The sequence below is a fragment of the Podarcis pityusensis genome (assembly GCF_964106645.2).
Source record: "Podarcis pityusensis genome assembly, chromosome: 4".
Taxonomy (NCBI): domain Eukaryota; kingdom Metazoa; phylum Chordata; class Lepidosauria; order Squamata; family Lacertidae; genus Podarcis; species Podarcis pityusensis.
The window spans coordinates 6,543,263-6,569,577 of record NC_138027.1 but is presented as its reverse complement, the minus strand read 5'-3'; the positions used below and the strand labels follow the sequence as shown (position 1 = coordinate 6,569,577).

At 46.6% G+C, this 26,315-nt stretch overlaps 1 protein-coding gene across 1 annotated transcript; it reads right to left on the bottom strand.

The window, feature by feature from the left end:
* Positions 1 to 1,745: 1,745 nt before the first annotated feature.
* Positions 1,746 to 26,009, bottom strand: POLD3 (DNA polymerase delta 3, accessory subunit). Its single transcript, XM_081002230.1, has 12 exons — positions 25,812 to 26,009; positions 24,851 to 24,906; positions 24,495 to 24,597; positions 21,065 to 21,104; positions 18,208 to 18,340; positions 16,718 to 16,985; positions 16,112 to 16,184; positions 15,093 to 15,243; positions 12,680 to 12,786; positions 8,041 to 8,129; positions 5,527 to 5,605; positions 1,746 to 3,991 (listed from the first exon to the last, which is right to left on the bottom strand). Exons 1-12 carry the CDS (start codon positions 25,869 to 25,871, stop codon positions 3,801 to 3,803), a joined length of 1,350 nt encoding a protein of 449 aa, XP_080858356.1. The 5' UTR covers positions 25,872 to 26,009; the 3' UTR covers positions 1,746 to 3,800.
* Positions 26,010 to 26,315: the final 306 nt, after the last annotated feature.

Here is a 26,315-nt window from a genome sequence, read left to right as displayed (position 1 = left end):
CTACCAGCGAGTTTGACCAAACTGCGGGAGGCAGTGGAAGACAGGAGGGCCAACAACAACAGTATCGGGAGGAGCTGCTGCTGACTTTATTCGTCCCTATTTGCCTTCCCGCAGTTCCTCCAAGGCTCCTCTCATCACCTGGACCAATACATCCCTCCCCCCCCCCCTCCTTACATCAAGTTTACTTCTGCTAACGTGCATCGCTTCTGACCTCCCATCAGCACCAGAGCTGGATCTGACCTAAGACCCACCTGGGTACCTGATCTGTGACCCAATACCTCCGCCCTGGCCTGACGACACACCTCAGCCCTGACCTCGGAGCCCCTACTGCTCTTGCAGGCACAAGCAGGCAGCCAAGGTTGGCGTACGTCAATTGCGACGCCAACAGGGAGCCAGCCACCTGCTGCTCCCAGCCTGGGGTTCAGAAGCTGCCAGCCTGCCGATGTTTCTTCCCCATTGAAATGGTGGCCTTTCGCTCTCTCCTTATTAATATCATGCACAGAGGTTAATTTGGAGCCATTCCCAGACCTCAAAGCAGCAAAACAGCTTGACCTTTCTGCTAACAAGAAAGCCAGCTTCCTTGCAGGCCTGGATGTAGCAAGCGCCAAGGTTTGAATGCTTTTTCTTCTTCTAATTGCTAATTAAAGTTATATGCCGCCCTTCATCCGAAGATCGCAGGGCGGTTTGCAACAGAAAAGCGCAAAATGCATCATTTTACAGGTTCCTGGCTGCCTGCAAAGGCACTCCCCAAAGGCTCAGAGGCACTCTAGCTCCACATGCCCTAGGGCGGAGCTGTGGATTGAATTGTTATTACCATATATACTCGAGTTTGAGCTGATTTCTTCAGCAAATTTTTTATGCTGAAAAAGCCCCCCTCGGCTTATACTCGAGTATATACGGTATGTCCTGAGTTCTAATGACTTGCCTGCATACTGAAACGATTTTGATTCTGAGCAGCAGGAATGCAGGAACCTTCTTTGCTCGGAGACTGGCTCTCAGGGCCCATTCTGCAAAATGGTCTTGCTCGGCAAAGGCAGTTTCTATGTTCCAGCTGCAGGTAGCACTGAATGGATGTGAACGGGATGCTAAGGCAAAAAAAGGCGCAACTCCCTCTAGAGACAATGTGCAGCATTACAGGGAGAAATGCAGTCAAATCATTTTGGACCAGATTTGAAGTCTCCCTGGGACTCCCTGGTCCTGAATGGGGCAACTGTGCCCCCGAAGGACCAGGTGCGCAGCCTGGGAGTCATTTTGGACTCACAGCTGTCCATGGAGGCGCAGGTCAATTCTGTGTCCAGGGCAGCTGTCTGCCAGCTCCATCTGGTACACAGGATGAAACCCTACCTGCCCGCAGACTGTCTTGCCAGAGTGGTGAATGCTCTGGTTATCTCTCGCTTGGACTACTGCAATGCGCTCTACGTGGGGGCACCTTTGAAGGTGACTTGCTGATGGGTGAGCAAGATGAGCCCAGCTGTCATGTGACTGCTTCCTCCGTCCAAAGGAAAGGGTCGACAGCAGGCTCAGCAGCTCAAAAGCCCCTTCTGAAATCCCTGGCTGCCCTGCGATAGGTGAGGAATTCCAGCTGGCTTTTAAATTATATGTGTATTTGTACTTCTGAACATGATAGAGACAGTTCTTGGACGACTTCATCCTTAAGTATTCGGTTGCATGGAAAAACCTTCAAAGCTCAATGAAAATCCTTTAGCCAAGCAGTAGTATCACAAGTTCAGACACAAAAACATCTCTTCAGCAAGATTTTTTTATTTATTTAAAAAAAATGTTTAGCAGAAGACTGCATCTTTATTTAACATTTTGCTTTTTTTGCCCCAACATAAACATCTGAGCACACAAAGGAGGAAGGGGAAAGTGTTATTTTATTGGGAAAGAGTTTTTAAAAAAAGATTGGCAAAAAATGGACTAAGGCTTTCCAGCAGAGGCCTCCTATTTCATATTAAAAAACAACCAACGCTAACCCAAGGATGTGAAGCCTTACTCAGCTGTTGGCCTGAACTCCTTAGAGTAGTCTCACTCAACATTGTGCCCTCCATGTTTTGGGCTGTAACTCTCTCACCAGAACATCCCTGCTGGTTGTGTCTGGTAAGAATTAATAGTCAAATTAATCTGGAGGGCAGCAGGTTGGGGAAGGAATGGTCGTAGGCGAGGATGCCAAACCCACCTTCCCATGCATAGGGGAAACCTGGGATGAGAAGGCCAAGCAGGATCGTCTGTCAGGAAGGTCAGCCTGCAGGCCTGGGCTAAGGCTTGACTGCACTTCAGTATAAAATCAGCAACTACAAGAACACCATGCTGAACGTGAAACTCCCAAGGACGCCAGCCAGAGGTGTAGGCCGGTTCGTGCATCTGCAACAGCCGTGAACAGATTCTGATCCTTCAAATAATGGATTTCAGAAACCAGGCTGTAGTTTCAGTAGGGGCTTGGGGAGGGTGAGAAACCTCCACTGCTAAGCCTCAAAATAAAAATATTATTTCTGTAATATACAGGGTTTGAATAATGAACCCCTTTTGTTTTTCCTTTGGCCTGGGCGGCATCTATAATAGGCAAATGACTTTCTTTTTTTTAATGTCACCAGCAGCTCTACCTGCTACTCTATTTTGGTTGTGGTTTAATGAGTGGCTGTGGAAGACCACCCACTCCACCGCTAGACCTAAACCAAACCAGAATGGAGTTCTTGCCCTCTCTCAATGTTTCATTGAACGGATCTGTCCAAACTGCAGCACTGTGAGAAGAATAGCCAGTCTCCTCCCTGCTCCTTTCCTTTCATTCTAACTTTAAAAAAAAGAGTTGGATCTTCCAAAACAGGGTTGCTTGTCATTTGGTTCCTCATTAACAAGTGTTTTCTCCATTAAAGTGGGGGGACGGGACGGGACGGGACACACCGTGCTTGGCAGTTGATCAAGGAAGCCAACCAGTCAGAGACTCCATCCCACCTTGTTTATGCTAAAACTGATACAAACCCCATGCAAGGCAGCAGCTACAGGCGCTCTTTGGTTGGGCTCCCCTTCTGAACGACAGGAGGAAGACGAGGAGGGCAAAAGATCATTTGGGCAAAAGCCCCATACAAACAGAAGGAGCGAAGAGGGCAGTCCAGGCTGGTTCAGAATTGCTTCTCATTTCCAGTGTTTCTCAGAACAGAGGCAGCCTGCGTCAAGACTCACGGCCAGAATACTCTTTTTGACATTTCTAAAGCTGCCATTGCTTGTCCCGCCTTTCACAGCATTTTGCTGAGACAAGGAAAAAGACCCACCAAGGTTCTTCAGCTACCGCTGCCCTTCCGCATAGCTACAAGAGCAGGCAACTGTGTGAAGGGCCCGCTAGATTTCCCTTCCAAATAGCTGCCTGGCCCCAGAGAAACCTTGAAGACTCCATCAAGCTCTCTGAAGGCACCACTGTGAAGAGAAAGGGTTGGGGGTGCGACAGTGATAGCTGGTGGGGACACTGAGTCACATCACATTTCGTTGACCTGAGCCAGTGGGAGAAGCCAGCCCACCTGCGGGGCTTGCCGCAGGACGGGGCGGCTAAAAGAAAAAATTGGCCTTTACATATAGAGATATATATTTAACAGGCCCGCACAAAGCAAATTAATTTGATTCTCAAACAGCGGCTCTGTTGCCTCAAGTGGCTGCTTTCTAAGCAGCTTCGGCACCAAGAGGTTCCCACGTGTGGTGAGTCTCGTTTCCTGGTTCCGGAGAAAGCCCACTTGCACGGTAAGTATTTGTGCCTCAAAAAGGGTGGCAGCCTGCTCTGACGCAGCTTCTGCAAACCAGGCAGTGGCTGGAGCTCATTTCTTCTGGAAGAAGCCCATGATGGAAGCCTGCTTGTTGGCCTTCGTGGCTCTCTTTGCACCTCTCCTCTCCTCCTTCGGCTCCTTCTTGGCAGCCCCGGCAGGCGGCTTGCGAGCCGCGGAGGGCTTGGAGCGGAAGTCGCCTTCACTGTCTGTGCAGGACTCGCTCTCGTAAACCTTTTCGGTCACTGGAAACAAAAGGGCGGCGTGAACCGGTTGCACCACTGGAAAGTCCCTGATTCTTGCAGCCTCTGGGTTACCCAACAGTCTCTTAAAACTGCCCCAGATCAACCCCACAATTCTGAAGGCCATCATACGAGGCAAACAAGGCACGGACTCCTGATTGCTGCCCAACCCAACTCCCATCTTTCCTTCACCATTCTTCTCCTGCAGAACTATATTCCTGGGCCTGCTGGTCTTTCCTCACCCTTAGACTGAATCCATATACAGTGGTACCTTGGGATGTGAACGGGATCCGTTCTGGAGCCCCGTTCGCATCCAGAAGGAAATGTAACTAGCGACAGCATGTCTGCACACGCACGTGCCGCTTTCTGCGCATGCGTGTTGCGTCATTTTGAGCGTCTGCACATGCGCGAGCGGTGAAACCAGGAAGTAACGCACTCCTTTACTTCTGGGTTGCCGCGGAGCGCAACTCGAACGCGTTCAACATGAAGCATATTCAACCCGAGGTATGACTGTAATATGAAACCCCTGACGCAAGCCATAATAGCTTGGCTCCCAACAGGAACCCAAAGTTAAACATGGGAGGAGTGGGAAATCTCTCTGGATTGGACACCTAGAAATCCTCTACATACCTACGACCCAAATGCTCCTAATCCCAACCCCTGACAGACGTACGTATACAAATACAAACATTCTGGAAGTTTGGCAAAGGCAACATTCAGATCTCTGACTTGAATGTATGGCTAGGCTTCTTCTCCCATCCAAACAATTCTCACCATGATTCCGTTCCAATCTTTCTTTGCTACACCAAACCGCCTGCCAAGAACACACCAGAGGTGCGGGTAGCAAATGAACCGGGCCGGATCTGGACTGCAAATCCGTAATGTCAGCATTCCACAGAGGACTATTTATTCCAAGTGGTGAAGGAAAGCTTCCCACTCTTGACATGTTTAGAAAAGACTGAAGTTAAAGAGTAAAACCCACACTTTCTTTGGAAGGGGAGGGGGGTCCATCTTTGTTATTGCAAGCTCTGGATGCATCCTTTCGGAGGGGTGGGGGACGGGTGGGGGGGGGGGAGGTTGGCTGAGGATAGACAGAAAAGAAAGAGCCTGTTTCTTCGGAGGCGCCTGAAGTGGAGGCCAGAACACTTGGCCAAACTTGGAAAGTCAGATCCTTAATCCATTTCTAACTTGACAAAACCCAGGCCAGAGGCTTGCATGACGAATGTGCACCAAGGGTTTCTCATCAACACACGCACAGACTTCCCCACTTTCCTCCAGGCTCCCAAGGCCCCCACTTGCAACGGGTCTTGAGAAAGGGGTCCTACACAATATGACAGCGCATTCCGAGCTTGGCAGGGTAACTTAGGATGCTACGCAAATTGCACCGCACCTGTTAATACAGAGCCCAAAGGGATTTGCCCTCCTGTATCCAACAGCACCTCGCTGTTTTTGCTACTGTTTATGTTACTTAATTGATCAGTTAAAACGAACACGGTTCATTGGTTAATCCCAGGACAGCCTCCAAAGCTAAGCCTCACCCATGCAGCCTTCCTCATCAACAAATGTTTTGGACTTCAGCACTCGCTTCCGCTTCCGTTTTTTCTCTCCTGCCGATGCCTGAAAAAGAGGATAGTGCAGACTGTGAAGATGGTGTGCAGTGAACGTTGCGACAAACAGCATCTACTTTTTTGCCCCTTTCTAGTGGCTGCCTGGGACCCGGGGAGGGGCTCAATGTGCTACCAATGGAAGAGGCCGTTTCCTCCGATCGGAAACCAGGTTCCAAAGGTGAAACTGTGTCACATTCGGCAAATGTCACTGGATCGATCAGGGGTTACTAGCAACAGGCTAGTTTTTGATTGAGTTTCCACTGAAATGAGGCTGCATTTTAATGTTTTAATGTTGTATTTTAATCTTGTTTTTAAGCTGTATTTCAATCAATTGTTTTTATATTTGGTGTTAGCCGCCCTGAGCCCGGTCTTGGCTGGGGAGGGCAGGGTATAAATAAAACTTCTTCTTATTCTTATTCTTCAAGGACTCCTGCCTCCAAACTGAGCCATTGTGGCCAGCAGCCATCTCAGTTGCATTGCATTCCACTTTTGATTAGTGTACTGCTTTTCTATATTAGGGTTGGGAATGAATATGGAAAAGAAAAATGCGATTGGAAGGTTCCAAAGGTGAAACTGTGTCACATTCGGCAAATGTCACTGGATCGATCAGGGGTTGCTAGCAACAGGCACCATTCAAGCGAACTTTAAAAGCGAGTTTATAAAAGGGTGGGGAGTTTTATTCCACAACACAGTTGCCATCAGCAATAGGGCGGTTCATAAAAAACTATAGCTACATCTGAAATTTCATGCATATCAGTTAATATCTTGACCCTCCTCCACGAAAATAGCTGTTTACTTGGCCGTTTTCCTATGTCGCGAGGGCTGAAATTTCAATTCAGTGGAGCAGGGTCAAGATATTAACTGATATGCATGAAATTTCAGATGTAGCTATATAATCCCGAGTGTAGTAAGATAAGACCTTTGGAGCAGGCATTTTCATAAAAGGTTTTTTTATGAACCGCCCTAATCAGCAAGAAACGATGCCTCTCCAAAGGAAACATCCAACTGTTCCACGACCAGCCCATGGCTTACCCTTGAATTCTCCTTCCTCATAAGCCAAAACTGGCCCCAGGAGGGAGGGGGAAATGGCTATTCCAACCCACCATGCCTGGGTTCAAGCACATATACTTTCTTACATAGAGTAAGGGCAGAGTGGTGGCTAGGCTTTGACAAATTCACTCGCCAGGATAATTAGGGCAATGGGCCCACCTTGTCATGGTGAGAATGAGGCTTTCCATTTTCACTACAGTTAGCAATGGCCAGCTGAAATTCAAAAGGTGTGAAGACAGAAGATTCTGAACGTTAAAAACGTAAGAACCACCTTCAAGATGGATTAGGCCAAAGGCTCACTTGAAAACAGCCCTGTATAGGGAAGATTTCAGTGTTTTACTGTGTTTGATGTTTTGATTTGTTGGAAGCCGCCCAGAGTGACTGGAGCAACCCAGTCCGATGGGTGGCATATAATAAATTATTATTATTATCCTCATCATCATTATTCTCACAATGGCTGCCCAGAGGCCTCTGGAAAACCCACGAGCAGGACCTGACTGCAACAGCATTCTCCCCACTTGTAATCCCCCCTGCCTCCAAAAGCAGAGAGGTGTAGTTTACAAGTTGGATCTATGCATATTTACTCAGAAATAAGTACCACTAAAAAAAGAAAAAAAAAGAAACTTCAGTTCAGCTTTTAAAATCAAAGTACGTAGCTGGGGAAAGTTGGAAGTTGGGTGGCGTTTTATAACAACCAGAATACATCCAATTTCTTCATTCACCCCACTTTGAAGAGAGAAGTTTGCTGAATTGATTCTGAAGTGAAACCTTTTGGGCTCCTGGAGATGTTGACCGGCTCTGACAAAAACGCAAATAGGTTTTGTCTCTTTGCCAAACTTTGGGTTTTCAGCCAAGCGTTAAGAGCAAAGTGGCATCTGCTTGTGATTGCATGACTGGGTCGGATCATTTGTAACGGAGGCTGTGGCCACAAAGAATTCACTTCTCACTAAGCCCATCAGTCACAAAGAAGGCACTGGAAGCAATTACAGCTGAACTGAGAATCACTCATCTTGCACTACATTCCAAATTCTGCCACTTTGGGCCAGTGATCTAGTATATGAGAAGCAACAGCTTGAGATACACACACACACACACACACACACACACACACACACACATATATATATATATTGTGAAGCAAGATTAAGAAGCAAGTGGAGCTTCTACTGAGACCTTAGAAATGTAGCTTAGACCCAGGTAAGACTTCCTCCTTAATTCCTTCTGCCTCCAACCCCACAAAAACGCTCCCCACTCCATAAAATTACGTAAGCCAAGCGAGCGATGTTTGCATAAAAGACAACCCCATGTTCAGAATGTGGGGTTTCCGACCGATTAATCAGAAGGAGGTTTTTCACCCATTGATGTCTGAAACATGCATGCAAAACCAGTCTTTACCTCCATGGTCAGACGATCAGGCTCTGGGTTCGGGTCTGGCTCAGGAGAAAGGTCTTTCACTTCAGGAGTTACAGGCGATTCCGGGACATCTGCAGGGGAAAAGAGGAGTTAAGTTGCAGCTTTGGAACCATGGCCCAACGAGAGACTGCAGCATTATTATGTCATTCTGTTCATTTATTTTCCTACCTTTGCATTTTGCCTTGCTTCCATCACAGAACCCAAGGAATGGTAGCAGCCTTGTGCGCCTCCACATGGCACGCTGGATATTTATTACTGCTTGTCTAGTTCAAGCCAGGGCAAACATGCCTCTTTTCTAAATCAGCCACAGAAATGCGTATTTGAGGCCTGATCTTCACAAGGGCCCTGATGCCAGCTTGGAAAATGAAGCAGTGAGGCACCTTTCAAAAGCAAAAGTGTACACGCTCCATTTTGGGCAGCCAATATAGGCTCTTAAAAAAAATAAAAATTGTACCCCGCCCATCTGGCTGGGTTTCCCCAGCCACTCTGGGCGGCTTCCAACAAAGACAAAAAATACACTAAAATGTCACACATTAAAAACTTCCCTGAACAGGGCTGCCTTAAGATGTCTTCTGAATGTCAGGTAGTTGTTTATCGCTTTGACATCTGGTGGGAGGGCGTTCCACAGGGCGGGTGCCACTACCGAGAAGGCCCTCTGCTTGGTTCCCTGTAGCTTTGCTTCTCACAATGAGGGAACCGCCAGAAGGCCCTTGGCGCTGGACCTCAGTGTCTGGGCAGAACGATGGGGGTGGAGACGCTCCTTCAGGTATACTGGGCCGAGGCCGTTTAGGGCTCTTAAATGTGTTTGATTCGTTGGGCGAGAGGGTACAGCAAAGTGTGGTAGAATGGACTCAAAAGCAACTTTTCTAACAACCCCCTCGGAAAAACTCATGTTATAGCCCAACACTCCTGTAAAATCACACATTTAAGACGTTCTCTGCAACAAGCACAAATAAAAACATATCCTTCAGTACTGAAAGCTCTGATTTGAGATTTTGCAGGAGCTGCGTTATATGAGCTGGATCGTAAGAAGACAAATTTGTAAAGGCTCCCAGAAATACTCTGCTTTCCCTTGTGATATACCCACTACATCTCAGGCCTGCTATGCCATCAGATAAGTTCTTGGCAGCTTGGCTATCTAACCAGTCCTTGCACCAGACCATCCTCAGTTTACTGGAATGCAAAACCTATCAAAAGTATGTTCCTCTTGAACCATATCCATGAATGCAGTTTAACGTATGAAACTGGAAGCATTGACACTAGCTTTGGGAAAATGCATCTCTGATGGCTGGTAAAGGTAAAGGTACCTCTGACCATTAGGTTCAGTCGTGACCGACTCTAGGGTTGCGGCGCTCATCTCGCTTTATTGGCCGAGGGAGCCGACGTTTGTCCACAGACAGTTTTTCTGGGTCATGTGGCCAGCATGACTAAGCCACTTCTGGTGAACCAGAGCAGAACACGGAAACGCTGTTTACCTTCCCGCCGGAGCGGTACCTATTTATCTACTTGCACTTTGACGTGCTTTCTAACTGCTAGGTTAGCAGGAGCTGGGACCGAGCAACGGGAGCTCACCCAGTCATGGGGAATCGAACCGCCAACCTTCTGATCAGCAAGTCCTAGGCTCTGTGGTTTAACCCACAGCGCCACCCGCATCCCTTCTAATGGCTGGAGGTGGCTTTAAAAAAACCCTGATACAATCAAGCAGTCTAAAACCCTCGTCAATACAGAGGTTACTAACCTCTCCTCAATTCTACAAGACGCTTTCAAAAATGTTTTGGTCCTCAGATCCTTTCCCGACTAAACCCTGGGCATTTCGCGTTGATTACTCTGCGCTATTTGGGTTCAGCTACGGCAGCAATTTACAACCTGTTGTGGTTCTGCCAAAGAGAATGGCGAAAGCCACTGATGATCACAAGGCAGATTTCATTTTAATGCTCCCCTGAGCGGACAGGAATGCGGCACCTCTATCATTCAACCCCCCGCTGCGTCACCCTGACTAGTTGAAAGGTTGCAAGGAAGCCCTGCTGAGTTCAAGGAGAACAACTGCCGTGGGGAGTCTCTCTCAGGGTAAGCAAGCGGAGAAGGGACTTCCCCTGCTAACTTGCTTGCTTAATAGAAATAACGGAAATGTTGGACAGAACACCAGCCAAGCTTCCCTTTCAATCCACATTTGGCTGGCGGCAGCTCTGTGCTCATACCATAGTTGCGACTTGTGTTTTTTTGGACGTGAAACCAGCCCAGCTTATTAGGTCAATACCAGGAATGCTGCGTCTGGGCCAGGCATCAGGCCCAGCGACCTTTTGCAGGTTAAGCAGGGCTGAGATCTACTGGTGGACGGCTTCCAACCACGGAAGAATGAATTGATTTCTTCTGTCAGGGGAGGAGTGGAAACACGAGCAGTGAGGTAGATGGCAGCGCATGGGGCATTGCACAAAAATACACACCTCAATATGCGCAGTCAGATGAAGCGGTGGCAGCAGCCAAGGTGTGCTGTCCTCGTATTGATGAGGACTGATGGAGCAACCAAGAGGTTCCTTTAAGGGCTTAAATCCCAAATTCTCGTGGTTATCCGATTGTGAGAATAAATGCAGTTGGGGTCGAGGTGAAAAATCCGGTTCACCCCTCCAGCAAGACCCTTGTAACTTGCAAGGTGCTACTGAAAAGTCCAGCCTGTCCACCAGGTGCTCATATGCCTGAACTGGAAAAGGTGACAAAGTACCATTTGTACCTTGATATTGGTATACAAATACTAAACGGCAGCAGCAAAGGTTATAATGACAATCTCCACCATGCGGCCTTTAAGGCAGAGGAACAGCTTTAACTGTGTATTCCCAGCCTTCCTGGGACAAACCAACACAGTATCTGGTTTTGTTTTCTTCTGTGATGCTGCTAATTACACTTTAACTTTGGCCTCCCAAATTTCTTCTGCTGCCTGGCTTGCTGGATGCCTGTTGTGTTCAGAGCGCAGGTTCAGAGTGAGGTTACAGGGAACCAGGCAGAGGGCCTTCTCGGTAGTGGCTCCTGCCCTGTGGAACGCCCTCCCAGCAGATGTCAAGGCAATAAACAACTATTTTACTTTTAAAAGACAACTGAAGGCGGCCCTGTTTAGGGAAGTTTTTAATGTCTGACGCTGTATTGTTTTTAATATTCGGTTGGAAGCCGCCCAGAGCGGCTGGGGAAACCCAGCAAGATGGGCAGGGTATAAATAATAAATTATTATTATTATTACTCCCACTACATCTGGTTCCCAACTTATGATATGGCAATTTACTACAGACAGCAGCCCTGCATCTGCCCAAATGGGAACACGGAAGTCCTTGTTACAGGTGAGCATCCTGGAGACGTATCCATTGTCTTGGCAGCTTGGCTTTCAGTGCCATCACTTGGACCATTTTAGAAACAATTTTGAATCCTACAACTCTCCACAAAACAAACCCTGGCTTATTCATTGAGACAAGGTAGCTGCGGTGAGTTACAAGAGCCTGGCTAGATGCTGCTGCTCCCAGAAGACAGAACAAAAGCTTTGGGGAGACTCGTGGCAGCATGCTCTTGCCAAGAAACAGAACTCAGCTCCAAGAGGGAGCCAACTAGTCTCACTCTGCAAGAAATGTCTTTAAAAAAATCTTACCTTTCTTTTAAAAAATCACCCAGCAAGCTGCTGGTCCAGAGGGCTGCGGGGATGCATTTGAAAGAGAGACTGCTGATACCTGCAGAGGGTGTCAGTATTTGGGGTGGGAGCTACTGTGCTGTGCTTGTCTTCCTGCCTCCCCTTACTTGTTTTTAAATTACATCCTGCCTTTCATTTGGGATACTGTCTTCCATACACAGTTCCTATTGCCCTTCGCTTACCTATTATCAAGGTAATGCTAAAAAGAAAAAGATCCAAGTTTCTTGCAAAAGAAATATCACGGATTCCATAGAGAAAGTGAATTATGGATATTTGTGTATCTTGTGTAACAAAGGGTTGTCTCCAACATTAGCCATACTCAAGAGCAGATCCACTTATATTTGTGGTTACGACTTAAATCCATTCCTTTCAATAGGTCTACTCAAGAGCAGAACTTAGTTGGTTACAACAGACTTCTCATTGCCACAATCTCTGTTGCCACTGTATCAGAGAGAGGGCTCAGGCTTTGATTAACAAAGCAGATTTAATTTCAGCAGAAATTAAGCCTGCTTTCTTAATCACATATCGTATATATTTGATTTTTAATTTCTGCTGCATTTCCTTTTCATGAGCTGCATTTTATTGGAAGCTCTTTGTTAAGCCCCCGCCTGCCCTGCCCCAAGGGCTCATTTGAAACCAGTATGATGGGGAAGAATTCTGCAACTCAAAAATAAATAAAACACCTGCAAAGAGGGGATCTCTTTTCAGCATGGAAGTCTGCATTTCCCTAGTGGTAAGACGAAGGGTCGTATGCCTGGGCAGAAAGAATAACCATTTATAGCAAAGACACAAGGAGAAAGAGAAGTCTCGTTGGATGGGACTTTGCACTTATCCAGGGCAGATGCTTAGCACTACTGTACCCACTTATTTCCAAGAAGACCAGGATCTCCTAGAGATACTGGCTTCAATGTAACTGCAATCTCCTCAAACCTCCACCCCCCCTCTTCCATTTACCCTCGTCATCGCTGCTCTCGGGTTGAGGCTGTTTGATCCGACGCCTCTTTCTCTTCAGGCTCTCAACCTCTTTCTCCTCCTCGTCTGACATCTCCAGCCTCTTTGTTCTGCAAACAAATAACGCTCGTCACCTCAAATGTATTTGGGGGTGTGGAACAGGCGGAAAGAGAACAACTTCTCCAAACGCAAAACGCGCAACTGCTAATCTGGAGGGAAGAACAATAGCAGCATGCTTTTCCTCTTCTACCACCTATAATTAAAGACGGCTGCATACGCTGAACTCTAGAGGAAGAAACGAGCTGAGAAGATGCTCCCAGGGTCACGTATATTCTGCAATCAAAAACGAACAGAACGATCCAAGGTAGTGATTCTATCCAGAGGAAGACGAGTGCGGGCCAAACGGCAGTCCAGAAATCAGGAACCACAACCACCTGGGTGCAGATATGAATGCCATGCCATTAACAGCGCTCAGGAAGCCAGAGTAAGAAGGGAGGCACAGGAGCCGTTGGGCTGGGGGGGGGGCACTTGCTGGTTTCCTAGCAATTGGAAAAGGTAAAGGTAAAGGACTCCTGACAGTTAAGTCCAGTCGTGGACAACTCTGGGGTTGTGGCGCTCATCTCACTTTACAGGACAAGGGAGCAGACGTTTGTCTGCAGACAGTTTTTCCGGGTCATGTGGCCAGCATGACTAAGCCGCTTCTGGCGCATTGGAACACAGAAACCAGAGCAGTGCAAGGAAACGCCGTTTACCTTCCACCGGAGTGGTACCTATTTATCTACATGCACTTTTTGGCGTGCTTCCGAACTGCTAGGTTGGCAGGAGCTAGGACAGAGCAACGGAAGCTCACCCCGTTGCAGGGATTCGAACCACCAACCTTCCAATCAGCAAGCCCCAGAGGCTCAGTGGTTTAGACCTCAGTGTCACCACAATAACTACCAGCCAGCACCCTCTGACTTGAGGCCAACAAAACAATATGTTATTAAAAACAGCATCGACCACCAGCCCACCCAAGATCCCCCAAAACTAATCAACTTGTTCTGAACCCTTGAACAGGGCAGGACGTAAAAGTCTATGACATCTCAGATGCAAAATGCCATGTTATGAAAGCGACTGCAGAGCTGTGAAAGCTAATATCCCCCAGACCTGGGATCTCATCCTGCCTGGGGGGGTCTAAACAAGTTTGTCCCCAAAGCACAGTTTTTACAAGAAATCACGTCCCAAACAGCCAATCAATACTCTTTTAGTGGAGTCGCTATGAGGTAGTGTCTCAGATGTCTGGAGTGGCTTTGAAATACATTTTAGCATGATCATATTTTTACTAGTGGGGAAAAAATTAATTAAATGGCTTCTTTCAGCACTGATGGGAAGGTGCCAGCTAGCTAGCGCTGGTGGCAGAGACAACTCTGGGCACTGCGGCCTCTGCTCTTCTGCCAAAGGGGCATCCTTTTCTCCAGGCCTCTGGGGCTAAAAACAAGGCAGCTAGTTAGAATCAGCTGACTGGCTAAAAGTCAAGCGAGGAGGGGGCCTCCACAACAGGAAACTGCCCACACCAGGCTGCAGACAAATGTTTGAGCTAAAATTAAAAGTAAGCACAGAAGGATTCCAGTCCAGAATTCTGCTATTATATGATTCTGGTGAAGTAGCTATTCCTGTCATCCTGTGATAGATTTCTATTAGGCACCAAGCTAAAGTATACAAATGCAATATGGGGTGTGTGCATGCATGCATGCCTTTTTCTTGTCTTGCTCTGTCTTTCAATAACCCGTTTCTTTCTGCGCCCCCCCCCCCACAATGCTCCCCACCTGCACCTCAGTCCTTCCAGGCACTCTATACACATACAAATCTAGCGCTGAAGAAAAGTATCTGAGCTCCAGAAACTCACAGAAGCCTGCAATATTGGTAAAATTTATTCTGGACACAAATTTAGGTTTAGCAGTCGCAGAATATCTAGCAGCTTTTGCTCTGCTGCTCTCAAAATTAGAATCAGAGAAGTGATGACAATTGCAGCTAATTTAAAGCTGAATCACCGGACTGTTTGTGTTATTTGTGTAATACTCAAGTAATACTGCAATACTGCAATGTGTGTGCACATTTTACTTGAGTGGTTTTTAAAAGGAAAAATTAGGATGGAAAACAGCAACGAGCCCCAGCTTTAATACTGACGTCATTTGCAATCCTGCCTCCAGTTTCTGAGCATTTAAAAGTGCAATCAGTCTGGAAGAAAGTCAGTGGAGTTCAAGACTTCTTATGCAATTCAGTGCTTGACTCGGCCTTTTAAAAATCTGTGTGCCTGCTTCCTCCCCTTCCAGGCACTCCGTTACAGTACAATGAACTTCTGCAAATGAATGAGCCAAGCTGGCCATTTATACCCCCAAAGCCTTAGACAACCAAAAACTTAAATGGGGAGGGCTACCTTTTTTTGTCCTTCTGCTGTCCTCTTGCAGGATCAGCTTTCTTGCTGGGTTTCTCACGTTCTGGTGCACCCGGAAGCGATTTGGGTTCCACTGGGGACTTGGCTGCAGCTTTCTCTTCCTTTCGCTGTTCGGGTTCAGGACTTGCTTTGCCTGCATTTGTCACAAGGGAAAGCAGGAAGGCTGCAGTTTACCAGTTTGCTCCCTATGGTAGGATCTGGCTACAACAAGGGGCTCCACTCTCACAAAAGGTGGGGAAGGGATAGAAGTATGTTGCAAAACTACAAAAGAAAATCTGGACAGATGCTACTGGAGCAGTGTAATAAATCACACACGATACAGCAGTCCTAAGCGTACTCAGGCCTGGTCTGCATGTACAGCAGGATTTATTTATTTTTAAGTAGACTTATTTGTCGCTTTTTTTCAACAAAATAATTCAAAGTGATTTACCACAACAAATCAGTAACACACACATTGAAACCAGCATAAAACTGAAACAAGAGAAAAATATAAAACTCATTCATATTTTTTAAAGGTAGGACTAAAAAAACCTACCCACAGATAACTAAAAGCCACAGGCCTGGGGAAATTAAATCTTTTTGCCTGGTGCCTAAAGATAAGTAATGAAGGCACCAAGTGAGCCTCTGGGTAGAGCACAAGTGAGAAGCCAACACTGGAAAGGCCTCTTCTCGTGTTGCCACCCTCCAGACCTTCAGTGGAGGAGCCAAAAAATGGCAGCACCTGTGCCATGGGAATCCCTGCCTATTGACATTATGCTGGCACCCTCAACAAGCCTGCTGAAAACGTTTTGTTTCAGCAAGCCTTTGTTACCTATATTTCCCCGCTGAACTCCTTAAGATTTGCAAATGAAGAGACATGCTTAGGAACAAATTGCTAGTTTATCCTTTATCTAGCTATAATAAGCCCTTTGGAGCCAAGGATTTGAATGTAAATGCTGTAAGCTGTGTTTAGCCCTTGACAATGGGGCAGGCAACACAAGCAGGAGCTCGACAATCCTTACCCAGAGCAGCTTTTCCAAAGAAGTTGTTCAGCAGATTTCCTTTAGCAGGTGCCTTGCTACTTGCTGTGGAGGCCTGGAAGGAATGAACATATTCAAAGCGAACTGTATTTGTTCTCCCTTTCATGCCTTTGTGTCCAAAGCTGCACTTTACAGTGCAGCCCTGAGATGAAGTTGGGGGGGGGGGGTGTAAAAAGGTAAAGGTAAAGGGACCCCTGACCATTAAGTCCAGTCACGGACGACTCTGGGGTTGCGGCGCTCATCTCGCTTTATTGGCCGAGGGAGCCGGCGTACAGCTTCCAGGTCATGTGGCCAGCATGACTAAGCCGCTTCTGGTGAACCAGAGCAGTGCACGGAAATGCCGTTTACCTTCCCGCCAGAGCGGTACCTATTTATCTACTTGCACTTTGATGTGCTTTCAAACTGCTAGGTTGGCAGGAGCCAGGACCGAGCAACAGGAGCTCACCCTGTCGCGGGGATTCGAACCGCCAACCTTCTGATCGGCAAGTCCTAGGCTCTGTGGTTTAACCCACAGCGCCACCCGTGTCCCGGGGGGGGGGGGGAGGGAGGGTAGCTAATAACAAAGGGTGCCAAAGCCTGGAAACTTACACTTGGCAACTCTTTAGCTTCCACTTTGGTCTCTTTCGGGGTCTCCTGGGACTTGGTGGAAGGCTTGGCCGCAAACATTCCCATAATGCCCTTGGCCTGCTGGGAGGTCTGCTTTGAAGAAGCGCTTGGGGCATGGCCGTTGACCACAGGAGTAGCAGCTTTATCCATGCCATGAGGTGGCTGGTGATCCACCTGGGCCAGGGTTTCGACGCGAGACATTTCAGCGGCTGTCCTAGCAACTGCAGCAGCACAGTGAATAGCACTAAACCTGGGTAGCAGGAGGGGGAAAACTTCAGTTAGCACGACTTGGAAGTTTTATCATTTGACGTCCATGCCAAAAACTCTCAAAGAACCTTGGGATAAAGGTGTTTCCTGAGAAAACAATTCCTGTTTCATTTCTCACGCATTCCTTAAACATGTGCGACAACGTTATGTCATACTGACCAATAAGATGGGAGTAGACCGAGAAACGTTTCTGTTCCTTTTTATACAAATGTCTTTTAAACTTGTCCTAAGAGTCACTTGCCCAAGCACAGCAGTGTGGACAGGAAGCAAGGGAATCTCTTTTCACTGAAGAGAACTGGCCAGAAGAACAAAATTATTTTCATGCCAACTTGGGGGAAAGGCAGGATATAAATATATGAAATACTCCCTGCCTATTGAGATCAAGTAGCGCCCTCACTGTACTTTTTGCACCTGCTAAAAACATTCCTGTTTAGACAAGTTTACTCAGCTGCTTAGAAAGTTGAGGTGATTTTAACCTGTTTTAGTATTTTAGCTTCTGCATGCCTTAAAGTAGGGTTGTAAATTTTTCTTGATTTTACTGTTCATCTTTTGTAAACATCTTTGAGATTTTTTTACAATTAAGATACGTTCAGTTTTTATGAATTAAATAAATAATAATCACTCAGTCAATCCAAGTGAAGCAATACTGTATTGGCCTGAATATAAGCTGCACCTTTAAAATTCAAGGGGGAAAAAAGAAAAAAAGACAATACCCAAATATAAGCCACTCCCTTAAAATTCTGCAGGCACTCACACCCGTTCCATTGTACTGTATGTCTGTTTCAGCAGCGATATCGTAAAAAAGTCAATTTTCGCAAGGTCACAAATTTAAGCTGCACTTTTAACTTTTCACGGTTGGAATTAGGAAAAAAAGTGTGGCTTATATTCGGGCCAATACGGTAAATGAGAACATAGCAATTAAACTTGAACGGACTGTCAGAAAGGAAAAGTTTGGAACACTTTGCATGTTGCCGACTCTGAATTGAAACAGTAAGCAAAAGAAAAACCAGCGGTGTGAGGGGGGAGAAACAGCTCAAACTTTTCCTAGCAGAGTGGGGGAAACCACTACTGCAGGGGCACAAGAAGGAACCCTCTGGGATGGGTTTTGGAGATCGCTTACAGCCTGAGCACAATCTACAATGATGGCAAGATAAAGGTGGGCTTATCTGGATGACCAGCAGATCAGTTACCAAGACAGAACTCACTTGCTGCAGTTCTGCAGGTTTGCTTTGATGACATCGTAGTCTGTGTTATAGAGCGGACTGCTGTCCTTGAGCATGGCTTTTTGGATGCTGTAGACGTGCACGCTGGCAATGGTGGACAGCTTCGACTTCATTGCTGAAAAGGAAGACAGGTCTGTGAAATGGAAAGGACCTTATAAAAAGCAACCATTTTGCAGTGGCATGGTTTGCAACTCAACAAGCGATCTGGGAGTGCACCGGGCTGCTGGGAGGCCATACTTGTATGCTCAGATGAAGCTTGTGCAAACTGGTGCCTCCATATACAATGGCAATATGTGTATGATCATGGCACCAAACTGGGGGAAATATTGGGAGGGGATAACTCTTAAAATCGAGAATGGACACCCAACAAACGAACCAATCCCAGGACACCTTAGAAGACTCTCATGAGAAGCCTGCGTCGCTCCTTGCCAGTTTCACTCAGTACCTAAAGCGGCTATTCTGAAACTATCATGCTCTTGGCAGCTGAACGTTTGGCTGTCAAGAGACTCACAATGTAAGACTGTCTACCATACAGCTGAATTATGGCTACAAAACCATTTGTAGTCAAAATGTCTAGCCCACATGCCTCTCCCCTGGGAAGGAGAAACATTAGCCCTGCGATAACAATCTGAGGGCTTGCAGCCCACGCGCTTCTGCCAAGGCTGTATCAGATCACACGAAGCAGAGTTTGGTCGAAACAGAAGTTTGGAGGAATGTCTGCCTCACCTCTACAGTAGCTGGCTGTAATCTCAGATGCTTTCGCTTCTGCATCACACTCCCCACCCCCCACCCCATGCGGACAACTGGCTGAGGTTGCACAATTTTTGCAGGACAGACTTGCAGCCAGAAGCACATTGATTCTGGCCAGAATTGTTGCCTGGGATGGGATCTTTATCTCTGGTGTCGCACTGGATCTCAGAGGCTGTCTAAGTGCTTCTGGAGCAGAGTGCAAGACTGGGAACGGATCCCCTTTTCCAAGCTCAGGAAGAGGGCTGGGACTAGTACACATTGCACCACGCTTCTGTAGCTCTAACTGCCTGTGTTTGGAGGTGGAGCAGGATTCTCCCTGCAATCACGCTGTGCTTCAAAAGTGCTTCATGTGCCTGCAAAGGACAGCACAGCCCAATGTGGACAAGCCTAGCTCTCCACCCAGGCTTGGGTCTGGTGCTTGTCATAGTGTTCAAAGCAGGGAGGGATATTGTCCTGACCGCAAGTGAAAATAGGATGTGCTCAAACCAGGAAGAGGAGACTTCCAAGGAGAGTGCTTCAGGACAACTAATTCAGGCAACACCTGATCATCTGTCTCCTCATTTGACCTCAGGGACTGCAGCAACTGGAGCGCCAAAATTGTTGGGCAGTTGTTTGAGAGTCTGGTCCTTGAATACTGTTTGCGTTGCTTGAGCGGGGGAAGGGGAGCCCGTCAAGAGGAAAAGGCAGGAGGGGACAGGAAGCATGACAACTCCCCCTGAGAAAGGTCAGACAACACAGAGGTTTAACTGGATGAAAGGAGCGAGTAGAACAGGGTAGGGGAAAGTTGACATGTAGGCAATGTCCCCTTAGGAATGAAAAAGGACTGAGCATTCAGAAATTAGAGTTTAAACCAGGTATGTGGCTTGTTAACATTCAGTCTAGGTTCTATTCTGCATTAAAGGGGTTTGTGCTCTTTTAAGTTATTTCCCTCAAGTTTTTGGGATACAGTAGTTTATGGTTCACAGGACACGGGTGGCAATGTGGGTTAAACCACAGAGCCTAGGACTTGCCAACCAGAAGGTCGGCGGTTCGAATCCCCGCAATGGGGTGAGCTCCCGTTGCTCGGTCCCTGCTCCTGCCAACCTAGCAGTTCAAAGGCACGTCAAAGTGCAAGTAGATAAATAGGTACCGTTCTGGCGGGAAGGTAAACTGTGTTTCTGTGCGCTGCTCTGGTTCACCAGAAGCGGCTTAGTCATGCTGGCCACATGACCCAGAAACTGTACGCCGGCTCCCTCAGCCGATAAAGCGAGATGAGCGCCGCAACCCCAGAATCGGCCACAACTGGACCTAGTGGTCAAGGGTCCCTTTAACTTTTACCTTTAGTTTATGGTTAAGTATATAAGGCAAGACATGCCGAGCCTCTCCAGAGGTAACCTTCATCCACCTCTTTATTATAATTGACTTCCAACAGGTACAAGCTCCCTTAACCCTCTCACATTTCAGCCAACCAATCTCCGCACCAAGAGCAATCAGAGGGTCAGTGGGGAAAGGTGGCTATTTGCATTATTTCCTAGCCCACTCCCTCACCTGCATGCAAACTGCCTTAGACAGAGCAGGAACACTGGTCCCCCTGGCTCAGTATTTTTTATACTGGCTGGCAGAGACTCTCCAGGTTTCCAGACAGCGATCTAAAAACCAGTCCTATCTGGAGGTGCCTGGGGACTTCTGGATAAAAAGCAGCTGGCCTACAACTAGGGTAGAGTTCTTCCCCCAGGTACAAAGTGCATAAATACAAAGCTACAAAGTATGCTGCTGCAGACACCTTTCCAAAGGTATGTGAAGGTGAAGTCCTATGTAGCTTTGTCTATTTTCTCTTCCTCACTCTCACACCATAGTTGCATTAAGTATTCCAAACCAATGTTAAATGCTGTGTTTTCCGTTCCTCACTCTAGAGGCTTTACTACTACACAGAGGTGAGTTGGCAACAAATGTGGGAGCATCCTTAGAAAATAGCATGGAAGCAAGGTGTTCCAGACAAACCAGCAATACTACCCAAACTCATAAATTTGCAAATGGAAAAAAGTGATGTTAGGATTATTTACAAAGACAGAGCAAGCTTCTTTGGAAGCACTGCTCTCAATAGACCTACCTTCCAGCTTTTCTTCTTTCACTACTGCAACCTTGTGGCACTGTAAAGAAATGGCAACTTATTAAAGAAGCAAAATATAAAATCATATAATTGGAAGGGGGCACAAGGACTATCCAGTCCAACCCCCTGTAATGCAGGAATATTTCGCCCAGCGTGGGGTTCAAACTCATGACCCTGAGATCTTTGTTCTAGCTAGTAAAGCAATATTCTGATCCTTACCATATTTAACCTGCAACAAAATCTTTTAGATCTCAGTAAAACTCACTTTTAAGAAAGCAACTTAGGACTGCAGCCTCAGTCTTGTCCCCCAACTTCTAGCTTAAGTATTTCAAAAGGACTTGTGTGAATTTCTCTTGTTGTGTGAATAAGAAGATACCTGATATTAGGTGCCATAAGCTCTGGTTTCCCTTGCCCACCACTGTAGTACTAGGCAGTGATCCTATTTCGGGGGGGGAGGGGGCTGCCTTCTCATATAGCATGCCAGACCAAATATCCAAAAAGCTTTCAGCAAACACCTTGACAGTATATATATATTATTATTATTATTATTATTATTATTATTATTATTACTACTACTACTACTACTACTATTAACTATCCACCATTCACCCTATGCTCCCAGGGTGGGTTACAACATACTGCAAAATGTATTCTACAAAACAATTAAAATTATCAGTTATAAATCATCACAGACAACAGTATCAGCTCAACACCTCCCACAATCTTGAAAAGCCTATACTGTATTTCAAACACCCAGTGTTCAGGAATGTCCCTTTCGCAGCACAGTAGTGCCCTCTGCTGGACCAAACTCATTACTACAAGAAAGTTGCCATTTCATTTACCGTATTTTTTGCTCTATAAGACTCACTTTTCCCCTCCTAAAAAGTAAGGGGAAATGTGTGTGCGTCTTATGGAGCGAATGCAGGCTGCGCAGCTATCACAGAAGCCAAAACAGCAAGAGGGATTGCTGCTTTCGCTGCGCAGCAATCCCTCTTGTTGTTCTGGCTTCTGAGATTCAGAATATTTTTTTTCTTGTTTTCCTCCTCCAAAAACTAGGTGCGTCTTATGGTCTGGTGCGTCTTATAGAGCGAAAAGTACGGTATTTCTTCTTCAGTTAACAACTCATGAGGAGGGCAGCCGAGTAAGCATGCCCCCGCCTCCAGTGCCCATTTTCATCACCTTCTGCTCATTCATTGTCCAGGATTCCAAAATGTGTGGAAAGCCTTCGGATACAAGACTCACTGTTGGAAGGTATTGAAAACAGACACACATAGAGGGCACGCTCTTGCCTGCTGCCCTCTCACAAATAATAAATCCTCTGATTGAATGAAGTTTGAAGAGGACTACTATGCTAAAAGGAACCAAGAGGAGATTGAGAGGAGATAGGATAGCAGTCTTCAAATATCTAAGGGCTGTCACATGGAAGATGGAGCAAGCTTGTTTTCTGCTGCTCCAGAGGAGAGGACCTGAACCAACGGTTTCAAGTGACAAGGAAGAAGATTTCGACTAAACATCAGGAAGAACTTTCTGACAATAAGAACAGATTCCCACAAGAGATGACGGACTCTCCTTCCTTGGAGGTTTTTAAGCAGAGGTTGAATGGGCATCTGTCATAGATGCTTTAGCTGAGATTCCTGCATTGGAAGGGGTTGGACTAGATGACCCCTGGAGCCCCTTCCAACTTTACAAGTCTATGATTCTATTATCACCATGGACCTCAGATGCTTTAGAGTAAGAGCAGCCAATGGGGTGCCCTCCCATGTTGTGGACTGCAACTCTCATCAGCCCCTGCCAGCACAGCCATTGGTGAGGGATGATGGGAGTTGTAGTCCAGCAGCATCTGGAGCAGACAACCCCAAACCCGGCCCTCCAGCTGTTTTGGGACTACAATTCCCATCATTCCTGACCACTGGTCCTGTTAGGTAGGGATGATGGGAGTTGTAGTCCCAAAACAGCTGGAGGGCCGAGTTTGGAGGTGCCTGATGTGGAGGGCACTGTGTTGGTTACCCCTCCTGTAGAGACATGACGTTTGTACTTTTTCTGCATGGAACGCTGCTCTAGAATGTATGGGAAAGTAGCACACTCAACACACTGAGCAAAGTTGGTTGGAAGTGCAAATATTTTTAGTCACTTGGTTTTAACCCAAACACTTAATGCTTCAGTAAGACACAATTTCAGTAACTGTTACTGACTACAGAAGCAATGTGCGCTTTCTTTAGCCCGTTGTCCTAACAATGGAGTGTGCCTCCGGGGGTGAGGTCAAACAGCTGCATTAGTAGCACTGAGGTGACCTCCTCGGGGCGCAAGCCTGGGCTGTGTGTACGGAGGTCCTAGGCCTCCCAGACAACAAGACACACACACACCCTCATTGATGGGGTCCAAAGAAAAACAGAGCAATATGTTTGGCACCAGCTTGGCTGCAGAAGTCTCTGGAAGGAAGTGCACAAGGTGCCATCCAACCATCTTAGGGACTCCACTACAGATTTGTGTAGGGTTTGTTCCTTGGCTTTTTCTTCTCCCAAAGATATCCCAGAAGGCAGTGGATGTTTAGGATCAGAGTCTCCCTTCTCCTGGTTGGGCTACCTTCCCAGGTTGATAAGCCCCATCTGCTCTGTTTCCCTTTATATATACTTTATTTATTTATTTTATTAACATATAAAACACATACATATACACTTACACAATACACGTACACAACACACTACCTAATATTCATAACATAAAACATTCCTACATTACTCTATATAATACCTACCTATACTATACATTCTACACTATACTATACTATACATTACTCTATATAATACCTACCTATACTATACCAGAGCCTGTCACGAATGGACCTAATGGTCAGGAGTCCCTTTAGCTTTATACTATACATATCAACATACCTACACACCTACCCACTAAGTGACTTGACTTCCAGCCATTCTTGTTACTATTTTTCCAACTAGCTTAAATGGATTTCATTATTTCTTTAATCTCTTCTTTTATTTTAACTTTACTCTCTTTTCGCTCTAATCATTTTCTGGATTCACCCAGTATCTTTCAGAAATTCTACTTTTTCCACATAAATTCTGATGGATTCCTTAAAGATAGCCCACTCCTTATTCACTTTTTGTACCATATCTCCTCTTATCCTCCCTGTTACTTCAGCAATATGCAAGTATTCCATCATTTTAGATAACCAGTCTGTTTTAGTTGGGACGCTGCTGCTTTTCCAATTTTTGGCAATCAATAACCTTGCCGCCGTAGTTACATATATAAATATTGGTCTGACTGTTCTTTTTATTTCCTCTGACATGATACTTAGGAGAAAGGATTCTGGGGTTTTTTCAAATGAAAATCCAAACAGAAAGCTCTGTTTCCCTTTGTAACCCACTGAACTCCACTGCATTTGTACTTGTAATGGAAGAAGCTGTGCACTCACTGTGTGTCCATTCTGAACGAGGTTTCCGGCCACTAAATAGGTGACATGCAACTGGGCTCCCGAATTCTCCTTCCGCTTTCGTTCCACATAGTCATACAACATCCTGTGCAAATGAGGGCAAGGGACAGAGACACTAAAATGAAGATTAATCCCTTACGTTCCTTGATAAAGTTATTATTAGTGAATGCAGACCACACACCTTGGAGGTGGCCTGGTGGGTCAAGAGTCCAACAAATAATTATTCTACTCAATCTTTTTTTAAAAAATCCCACGGAGAATTATTTAGCCTTAAAAGGAGAACTGAAGCTACAGTTGAGAAGACTTGCTCCTCTTTTTATCAATATATCAATACTTACTGCTTAGCTTGGTTGACGTGAACACCTAGTGTATAGCTCAGCCATTTGTATGTTACCTGCAATGGAGAACAATCCAATCTCAACATGCAACAAGTGCCAGCAGCCCCCCAAAAAACTGCGAACCATCATTACTGCAATCGCCCATAGAGAGCCAAGGTCGTAATTTCTGTGCCAATTTCTTTTAACCCACTGCCATTAGGTTAAAGGTAGGATATACTGTATTTTTCGCTCTATAAGATGCATTTTTCCCCTCCTAAAAAGTAAGGGGAAATGTGTGTGCGTCTTATGGAGCGAATGCAGGCTGCGCAGCTATCCCAGAAGCTAGAACAGCGAGAGGGATCGCTGCGCAACAATCCCTCTCACTGTTCTAGCTTCTGGCTTAGCCGTGCGAAGCCTCTTCAGGACAGTGGGGAGCCTTCACGAAAGTATGGCAGACGAAATTAATGGACTATGCAGAATTGGACAAAATGACAGGAAGGATTCGAAACCTGCGGGACCAGAGATTTACAGGAGATTGGAAGAAGTATATGAACTATTTGAAGAGCAACTGTCATCAACAAATTACGCTAGTAGGACTACAAGAAGTTTTGTAAGGAGAAATATACAAAGTGTTACAAAGGAGAAAAAGATAGAGATATTGGTTATGAGTTTGAAATGTAATAGGGAAGATAAGAAATGCATACTGAGAGATTAGATTGGAAAATTATCAGACAAGACTGATGGAAGTCAAAAATTTGAATAAGATGTAAAAGTATGTTTAACTACTGTTGAAAATGATATGTTAAAAAAACTAATAAAAAATTATATATAAAAATAATAAAAAAATATTCTGTGAGTTCGGGGCCCCCCGCTCCGCCCAATCCCCCTCCCCTCCCCCCAACAGCTCCCCTCCTCCCGCCCCTCCCCCTCTGAAGCACCTGCGAGCCCCCCCCCCCGCTTTCGCACCCCTTCCCCCACTCACGACTCTGTTCTGGTCCGTGACGAACTCGTCGATGTTCTCCAGGTACAGCTCGTCCTCCATGGCCGGCCGGGTCGGCAGCGCCAACTTAGGCCCCACTCGCCTACTTCCCCCTCACAGGCGCCGAGCGGAGACGAAGGAAACCGCCACTGCCGCCGCCATGGCAACCTGAGGCCTCCCTAGAAAGAGCGCGCTACGGCGGCCGCGCGGGGACACGCTCAGCGCGGTCTTTCTCTTTCTCGCGCGCGCGTTACGGAAACCGCACTGGGCCAAAGGCGGCTGAGGCGCCTCCGCTTCCCGCTTCCCGCGCGCACGCGCGTTTCGGCCGCTCTCCCGGGGGCTGACGGGAGTTGTAGTCCAGAAGGTTCCAGGGAAGGCGGCCCTCGGCGTATCGAGGTTGTGGCGTCTTGCTGGCGTAGATTTTTGCCCCCGCTAGGGCAGGCCATAATGCTGCTTTGCCCCTCCCTCAGCCGCTAGTAATCCAGAGGTAGACTGTCTCTGGACGTG